Genomic DNA, 9,072 nt, shown 5'->3' with positions numbered 1-9,072 from the left:
TTTGATGTAAAATTCTAACAGTCATCTATTGTATTTATATTATACAGCAATATTACTGTGAATAAACAGTAGGCTACCTTAGCCTACTGGCGAAACCGCTGCAAATACTTTACTGTATTTTTACAATGAAAAGTTGTACAGGATGAGTGTGTAGACAGCTTGGTTTTCTGCTTTCTCTCTCAAACTCCCACTTCTTTGCCTGAATGTCTTAGTGTTAGGCACCAAATCCTATCAGGTCTGTGGTGCTTTAACCTTTGAGCATTTCTGACCACTACCCTGGTTTGAGAGGGGGGTGTTGGCGATAACACCTTATAGGGACAGCCTCTGGGTTTCAGCTAGCCCTAAAACCGGTAAAACCAACTCTTAAACGGATGAGCCAAGACCTCAAATGAACTCGACGCATATTGATTTTCAGCCGAGGGTCGGAAAGGACAATAGCCCCAAGACCAAACCAAAAGCAAACCAAGACATTCACACATTAAGGACTAGCGGTAAATAAACAGACATGTTTTCCTTTAGCTATCGGATTCTTCCTCAACGCTAAACTGACACTGGCCTTAATGAAGCAGTCATTATGGGTCTTTCCCATGTCATTATGGTTACGGCAAAATGCAGCCCTGGAATCATTATTAGCATTAAAGAACGCATGGCGGTGCACAGAGCACTGACTCTAATGCACTTGGCGCCTCTGAGGCGCACACAACAAGCACAGTGAAGCATGAAGCTGAGTGTACCGTCTCCACGTCCGTGTCAAGTAGATCGCAGAGAGATCACAGCCCAGCCGTCCCTCTCGCATCGGTGATCCCCATCCATCGAGAAGAAACCCGTGAACCCATCGACATGAATAATCAACAGTAGAGCGCTTCCGTCACCATCCCTGCAAATTGCCAGCAGCAGAAGACTGCGGTGGCCCTGGGCAGCTCCCAGTTTCCACCAGTAAAAGACTCTGGTTATTCAATTCTACATCCGATTTAAGTGTAGAAACTGATAACCAAATCACAACATCAACGCTTAGGGTGAATGGCGAACCAATAACTTTGATAAATAATTAGTTCATCAACTGTTTATTCCACAACTTCCAGAAACATTAAACGCGGTTATGCCCAACCCCCAATATTTTGATGTCATTACATCCCGTCGGCCTATCACAGGTCTGAGCATGTAACCCTTCATGTGTACTTTCTATTCATGTTATCATAGACGTGAAAAGCTGTATCATCAAAACTGTTCCACCACACGGCAGACCCGTCAGAATCCATCCTCGATATTACGGCGTTCCTTCCTCTTCCTGAGCTCCTCGGTGGAAAACCTCCTGGACGCCATCGGTTCTCCGGCGTGCGAAGCCACCAGTCTCGTGACCCCCGCGAGCAGGTCCTTCACCTGTGGGAAGCTCAGCGCGCTCCGGGACTCTCCCACGTTCAGCCCGTGGTAGCGGCTCCCACACCGGCGCACCGCCTCCCGGAGAGCGGCGGGCGCGTCGTCGGCCACGTAGCGCTCCACGCTCCTCGACGTCTGGCCGCCGGCGCGGGTGAAGACCACGATGCCTCGCTCCAGGACCTGGGGGCCGAAGGTCTTGGGAAGCTGTGCGAGAAGCTCGGCTTCGCCCTGGGTGAAGCGGCCCGTCTGGAAGACCAGGAGGACGACGTGTGGGCCCGGGAGCGCCAGGGCCAGGCAGTCCTTCACCACCTCCAGGTTCTCCGCTCCGTCCTCGTCCAGCAGTTCCGGGGTGTCGACCAGGAGGAAGCGCTGGCCCCGGTGGTGGAGCTCCTTCCCCAGGCAGCGGGTGGTGGCGGGCCGAGGCTCCGGGGGGCCGGGGTGGGGGTCGCTGGGGGAGTAGCGCTGATCCGCTCTCCTCAGGATCAGGTTCATGGCGGAGGTCTTCCCGCTGCCAGAGAGACCCAGCAGGATGACGGAGGTCTTCCTGGTCTCGTCCTCTTGGACACCGAGACAAGACAACGAGAGATTGAACGGATCTGCAAAAATACAAGAAGATTGATGTAACAGAACGTCGTCAACGTTCTGTTCTCGGTTTTGGGACCTCAGTGGTGGAACGAACTCCCTGCCGCTCTCAGGACCGCAGAGTCGCTCACTATCTTCCGAAAAAGACTCAAGACTCACCTGTTCAGAGTCCACCTCGACACTGCATAGCCACCCTCCCCCTTCTGGCCACCATTGTACACTGTATTGTATTGTGTTGTATTGTGTTGTATTGTATTATAGTATTTAACTGTGTAGCAACTGCAGTAGCTGCTATCATTGCTGGGACACGGGGAATTGGTTAGCCTAGCGATTGTTGTATTTGCACTTGGTTCTATGAACATCCTTTCTGTACCGACAGCGATATATTGATGCACTTCTTATGACAAATGTACTTATTGTAAGTCGCTTTGGATAAAAGCGTCTGCTAAATGCCCTAAATGTAAATGTAAATGTATCGATGGACAATGAGTAGAACATATTGTACACCTCATTAGAAAATAAAAAGAGACTGGGCTAGTCTATTTCTAGATAAAAATAATTAAACATTTATATTGTGTTGTGGAAAGACCCCGTCAAAATCAGGGTAAACGAACCAATGAACAACCCCGACACGTCGAACCAGGAGACGTTCTTACCAGGAGCACCGTTCATCTCCAGCTGGACCATGAAGGCGTGACTCCTCACCGCCTCCTCCAGGCTCTTCTTCTTCTCCTGATACCGGCCGTGCTCCTCCGCCTCGCTCTTCCTCTCCTCCTCCTGCCTCCTCTTCAGCGCCTCCAGCTCCCTCCCCCGCTCCGCCTCCCGCTGCCTGACCGTCTCCCTGAAGGCCTCCTGCAGCTCCTCCGCCCTCAGCAGCTTCTCCGTCAGGAGGCCCATGGCCGTGTCCTCCGTGTTCCTCCGGCCGGCCTCGCCCAGCATCTCCCGGCTGTAACCGCCCGCCCCGTTCTCCGCCAGCGTCTGCTCCACCGCCGCGCGGAGCGCCGCCAGCTCGGCCCGGGTGGCCGGCGCCCCGGTGACCCGGCAGAACCGCCCGTCGCAGAGGCGGATGAGCTCCAGGAGGCCGTCGTCCAGCACGTCCACCACCACCGCCGTGTCGCGCTCCAGAGACGCGACCAGCAGGAACCGAAACACCTCGGGCCCGAAGCGCTCGCGCAGGACCCCCGCCAGAGCCTCCTCCTCCTCGGTGTACCGCCCCCCTCGGAGGAGGAGCAGGAACACCGCCGCGCCGCGGCCGACGGACCGGAAGCATCCGTCCAAGGCCCGGCCGATGCCCTCGGGGGACGAGTCCTTCCCGGGGGCGACGGAGAGCAGGCGGAGGCACCACTGGTCCACCGTGACGTCGCAGACCCGGTACGGTCCCGCTGTGCTCAGCACCACGCCGATGCCCTCCCCGCCTGGGTTATCCTCCAGGACGGAGGTCAGGGTAGACCAGAGGGCGTCCGAGGAGACCACCACCAGGGTGCGCCTCAGCTCAGCTCCGTTGTCTGGGGACCAGGGCCGTCATGGACATTCAGCGGATCACCATACATTCTGAATCGCAGTCTTTCTGCACGTATATTTTTCAGATGTTTTGGTGCCAACAGGAATGACAAAGATAACTTAATGTTTTATACCCTCGTACTGATGATAACTAACTTCGCTCGTCCACCATTATGTTGTCATAAATCACGTTAGGTGTTGTTCATATGGAATTTAAAGTTTGTTAATTAACTGATTCTAATTCTTATAATATAATAATAATTCTAATAATAGTAACTTAATGAGTTATCATAATCAGACGTAATCAAAGTACATGATAGATAGCAACCAGCAACTTGAGATCATAATAGATGTGCGCTAAGTTCAAACATAATAGATATAATAGAAGTCCTTACCGTCGCCCATGGTGGCAGTCTCTGTGTTTGTGTGTTTAGTTCCTGGTTGGTTGGCCGTGATGAAACCGGATCCTCTGGATCCAAACCTGTCGTTCAGGGCCAGAGGTTCTCACCTCACAGCCTTCACAGAGACTAGGATGAGGAAGTACATTCCACAGGGCTACGCGGCCCTCAAACAAACCTCTGCCCCACAGTCCACGCTCTGCTACAATAGAAATACATATTTGATCTCATGTATGGGGCTAGCAGCTAGCTAGCTCAGTCGACACCACCGTGTTGTACTCAGATCTTGTGGTTGTACTGTATTGTATCAGACACAGAGTACACACTAGACACACATGGTTTTGTCCAAAGCGATACAAAAACAATATTATTGTAAGTTATTATCTTGGATACGTATGAAATGTCCAAAATACATATTCGAAAGCCAGCTCAACCACCCTAAAGTCAACTTGATTTTTTTACTTTATGTACTTTATTAATTGAAAAAGACATGGTTACAGGACAAACTTCCTGTCATTGTTCATTGTGTTGAAATATTACACTTGTACTTCCAAGTCTATTACACATTGAACATGCTCTTATGACAATGTTATGACAGTGTTTATTCTAGTTATGTTGTTCCATTAATTGAACAACATTTTGTTTAAATAAATAAAATAACCTTCTTCTGTGTATTAAGTGTATGTGTGCGTGCGTGCATGTGTCCCTGACATGTATACTTTTTGCATTCCAACCACATAACATATGCTGCATGAAATTGGTTGAATTTGAATCACAGCTGACATTACTGTATGATTACGCCATCGCCTTGGCAGGGGTCCTGCGCGCGACTTCTTGGTGCTGTCACTGCTCTGGACGGACTCAAAACACAACGCCTCTATCCCAGAAAAATAGGGGTTTACAGTCAGCCAGTTGAAAACAATCGAGTCAATACCCAATTATTCGTAGGTGTTAGACAATACATATTAATATGTTTATTCATATTATAAGGTTTGAAATGCAATGGTAACGTAAAATATCGTCAGAGATTCAGGAGTGTATCGTCGAGTTTATCGTAACTCCCCTGCACCTCGAATGGTTCGGTCGGTTGCTACGTTATTCTGTGTAGACGTTGTCCGGCTGGAAGGCCAGCTGAGATGAGGAAGACGCGCCCGGGCTGAAAACAACGATAAAAACAGATTTGTAAACGAGAATAAGATGGCGGGTCTAAGGCTGATGAGCGGCAAACACCCCGGGATGAACCCGGCCGTCAGGTAATGTCAGGAACCGTCAGTTTGTGGGGAGAACGACGAGGCGACGGCGGAGCTCGGTGGCTAACGGCCGTGCCTCCGAGTACTCGGGAGGAGAGGGAAGGGCTCTTCATTCACCTTTATCCTCAATATATTGAGAAAAACGGTCTTAAATTATATAAAACACACATACCTATATACAGATAACATTCAGTTTACCCCCCTCTGCCACAACAGTGAATTCAACCTTTTTCCGTAATCAGTATTATAACGGTAATAATAACGTTTCTTAACGTTACATGCTTATACTTGTGCACTAATGTATATAATGGACCCTGAACGCTGGCGTGTTGCTGTGGTTCCAGCTGTTGTACCGGCTCGTATTCTATATTTATGTATATAACTGACATATTCCAACGTCCTGTTGTTCCAGCTGTTCTCGGCTCCGTCGGGTCCAGGCTCTACTCTCCGAGGGGGGCAGCCCCACCGCGGACGGTGTCCTCTGCGTCCTGGGTGAGTCTACTACCCATCATTACGCTCACGTCGTTGACAGGCGTGGTTATTATGTGTTGTTATGTATAGTGTTTTATTATAATGGTTGTCATCTTTAGGTATCGACAGCCGGTACAACGCAGGCTGCACCGAGCTGGCCAACTTCCTGTTCTACGGCCTGTATGGGAAGAACCAGATGAACTTGGACCATGTGCTGGAGGAGTTCCCTGAAGAGGTGTTGGATGGTGAGTTTCTGGGCCTGACGGGGCCATAAAACCGAAGCTGGAGATTTACAAAATGTATTATCAGATGCAAAAAATAGTATTGATGATTACATTAATGCTTATTCTAAGAATTCAAGGGAACATTTCTGATAATGAATGTGATGTTTGGGTCTCAAAATCCCTTTCTCCTTTCAAGATTGCAATACAATGACGATAATGATAAAAACATAAAAAAGGGCGAGCCATATCTTTAAAAGGCGGTTACACAGTTGGTTATTCTGTCTTCCCCCTTAACATAGTTATACTCTGGATTCTCTCTCAACACAATTACATGCTTCACTCTCTCAGCATTACTAACGTGACGTTCCTTCTATCCTGGGCAGACGTGATCCTGCTGATCCAGTGGGACTGTGTCCACCTGTACTGTAACCCCGTCAACTACAGCTACCTGCTGCCATACGTCTCCCACTGGAGGAACCTCCACCTCTACTGCCTCACACCCAGCGAGGTACAGCCTCCCCTCCACCCCTATCCCTCTGCACCTTCACCCTATCCCTCCACACCTCCACCGTCGCCCTCCACCCCTTCGCCCCAGCCCTCCACCCTTCCAACTCCACCCCCTGATCTCCAACCCTGCTGTCCTCCACCCAAGCTGTCAACACCTCCACCTCTGCTCTAATAATTTCTCTCTCTATGTATATTATTATTTATTTTATTATTCCTTGACCAAAGAGAAACAGGATGCATATTGCTAACCCTCCACCTTGTGTCTCCTAGTATGAGGATGAGGAGGCTGCTGAGGAGTTCAAGATCTCCAGCTTCGTCTCCATGATGAAGGACTGCAGCTGCGTCCGAGTGCCCTTCAGCTCCCAGGGTAGGATCATGGGTTCCTCTGTCCAGACTCTCCCACATTGACCCTGTAATGTTATACACACTGGGCTGGGACACGCCTACCCACCTTCTGGTTTGAGTCACTCCATATAGGGCTGCTCGATTATGGAAAAAAAAATCATAATCACGATTATTTTGGTCACTTTTGAAATCACGATTAATCAAACGATTATTTTTGAGTTTGAAGCAAGAACTTTCCTCTTATAAAAATATACAAATTGTCGAAATTAATGCACAAATATGTATCCAGCTGTTCCATATAAAACATTGAATGAATAAAATAATTATACTAGGAAAAAAATATCAAAAAATATAATCTATGAAAAGATTTTTGAGATCATTTGACACAAAAATCGAAATCACAATCAAAATTTGAATAATTGCACAGCCCTAACTCCATACAACCATGGCATAAGCTGTAACGACACCGACCTCATGTTGCTCCAGGACACATGCAGAACTTCCACATGTTCATGTTGGAGAAGTGGCCCATCGTCCAAGCCTTCGCCCTGGAGGGCATCGGGGGAGGAAGCTTCTTCACCATGAAGTACAAGGTAGGCCCAGGGAACCCCAACCCGGACCCTGCTCACCGTCTTAAAGATGACATATTATACCACAAGGTGTGTGTGTGTGATTAGCCGTTACAAGCCGTTTTGAAAATCTGCCCTTTTCCTGTGTTTTAGTGACATCACAAGTGGGAGTGTCCACCTAGATGTGTGCTGGATAGATCATTCTACCAGCTTACCCAGTGGAATGCTGCAGACATTGCTCATCTATCCGTCATACATCTAGGTGGACACACCCACTTGTGATGTCACTAGAGGCTGATTTTCAAAACGGCTTGTAACGGCTAATCACACTCACAGCTGGTGGTATCATATGGGACCTTTAAAGGAGAAATCCGGTGTAAAATGGATCTGGGATATGTTTAGTATGATAACGAGTTGGCATGTTCGTTTGGGAGCAAAAAAGCGCGTATAGACTAGATTCTTAAGTTGGCTGTTTTTAGCCGATTCTACCAAAACGCTATAAACTTGGAACGATGGGGGCTTGTGTTATGGTAAAAACTAAATCGCTATTTTAAACCCCTTAAAAGGCTAGAAGTAGCCCGACACTTCTTTGGTAGTATAATAAGGGTCTTAACATATAAAACGAGGCATTGATAACTTTGTACCTGTACAGATTGTTTATTAAAAAGGAAATTTTATACACACAATACCATCAGTAATTATCCCGTCGACGGCATCTTGTTTAAGATCCCCACAAAGAAGTGTTGGGCTACTTCTAGCCTTTTAAGTGGTTTAAAATAGCGTTTCAGTTTTTACCATAACACATGCCCCTATCGTTCCAAGTTTATAGCGTTTTGATATAATCAGCTAAAAACAGCCAACTGAAGAATGCGTCTATATGCGCTTTTTTGGCCCCAATCAAACATTCCAACTCGTTATCATACCAAACATATCCCAGATCCATTTTACACCGGATTTCTCCTTTAATGTTACGATAAATGATGCTGAACCCAAGAGCAGACGGAGACGATATTGAATTGAAGAAAAAGGGTTCATTGAATGAGACGGGGGAGCAGGTAGTGGATGAGGTAGCCGGGGGGAGAGCGAGGCAGGCGAGCTGGAGTGAGGGATCCCGATAACTGCAGGCGGAGGAAAACAGAGTTGGGTTGTGGTCAAAAGACAACAAGACAAGAGACGAGAGAGCGAGAGCGTGGTAACAAGAACGACTGGAGCCAGGCATGTATCATTACCACTGTAGTGCGTAGTACGATCTGGCACCGACAGCAGGGAATCCAAGGGTTTATGAAGGGGCGTTGATTGGAGATGAAAACCAGGTGAGCATGATTGCAGATGAGGAAGTGAGACAGACAGGAGGAGTGGCAGACCCAGGAGGAGGAAAACACAGCAGACTGCTGTGACCACAACATTTAAGGCGCTGTAGACAGCGGAACACTCCCCCAGTGAACCGTGAGTCTCACTATGTCTTCTCCTGTGATCCAGCTCATGGACATCAGTGAGAGGCTGGGGCAGATGTACAGCCGGCTGGACCCACTGTCCCTGGAGAACATCCTAGCAGAGGTAAGGCTACATTACCACCAAGACCTTCAACTGGTCCCAGTCGGTCCTTCTATTGCCCAGTTCAGATAAATACTTTGATAATCTCACTGCTCTCAAAACCATTATATAAGGTTTAATACTGTTGACTGTGTATACATTTATTTAGCATCTACAGTTCTCCTACTCATTGTGTATATGGGCATAATCTCTATGTGTTGTTTTATCTCTCCTTTGTTTACTTATTATGTTCTACTTTGAGTCTTTGAGTACTTAGAAAAAGCGCTATATGCTTCCACTACACCAGCCTTTTAGA

The 9,072-nt window shown here is 47.9% G+C and overlaps 2 protein-coding genes across 4 annotated transcripts in view; one reads left to right on the top strand and one right to left on the bottom strand.

Moving 5' to 3' along the window:
• Positions 1-1,048: 1,048 nt before the first annotated feature.
• Positions 1,049-4,015, bottom strand: LOC132457295 (uncharacterized). 2 transcript variants are annotated; one of them, XM_060051530.1, is made up of 3 exons: positions 3,855-4,015; positions 2,616-3,464; positions 1,049-1,934 (listed from the first exon to the last, which is right to left on the bottom strand). In XM_060051530.1, the coding sequence occupies exons 1-3, from the start codon at positions 3,862-3,864 to the stop codon at positions 1,249-1,251; spliced, it is 1,545 nt and encodes a 514-aa protein (XP_059907513.1). In that variant the 5' UTR covers positions 3,865-4,015; the 3' UTR covers positions 1,049-1,248. The 2 variants fall into 2 exon arrangements, with proteins under 2 accessions (XP_059907513.1, XP_059907512.1); XM_060051529.1 differs by having other exon boundaries at positions 1,049-1,973; positions 3,855-4,014.
• A 719-nt stretch (positions 4,016-4,734) lies between these two features.
• The window catches only part of dnaaf9 (dynein axonemal assembly factor 9), a 28,222-nt gene continuing 23,884 nt past the window's right edge, over positions 4,735-9,072 (top strand). Inside the window, exons 1-7 of one of the 2 annotated variants that reach the window (XM_060051395.1) lie at positions 4,735-5,110; positions 5,520-5,599; positions 5,698-5,823; positions 6,186-6,310; positions 6,580-6,676; positions 7,141-7,247; positions 8,703-8,780. In XM_060051395.1, the coding sequence (XP_059907378.1) occupies positions 5,055-5,110; positions 5,520-5,599; positions 5,698-5,823; positions 6,186-6,310; positions 6,580-6,676; positions 7,141-7,247; positions 8,703-8,780 (669 nt within the window). In that variant the 5' untranslated portion in view covers positions 4,735-5,054. The remainder of the gene's footprint in view (positions 5,111-5,519; positions 5,600-5,697; positions 5,824-6,185; positions 6,311-6,579; positions 6,677-7,140; positions 7,248-8,702; positions 8,781-9,072) is intronic. The other variant, XM_060051394.1, reaches the window with a different exon arrangement.

The sequence above is a fragment of the Gadus macrocephalus genome, chromosome 5 (assembly GCF_031168955.1).
Source record: "Gadus macrocephalus chromosome 5, ASM3116895v1".
Lineage (NCBI taxonomy): Eukaryota > Metazoa > Chordata > Actinopteri > Gadiformes > Gadidae > Gadus > Gadus macrocephalus.
Note: the sequence above shows the minus strand (reverse complement) of the source record. Positions and strands in the feature narration are given on the sequence as shown.

Excerpts from the sequence above, each read along its gene's own strand:
- LOC132457295 (XM_060051529.1), bottom strand. Across the intron at positions 1,974-2,615 it reads GGAGATGAACGGTGCTCCTG|ATCCGTTCAATCTCTCGTTG; the intron begins GTAAGAACGTCT and ends GTATTTTTGCAG.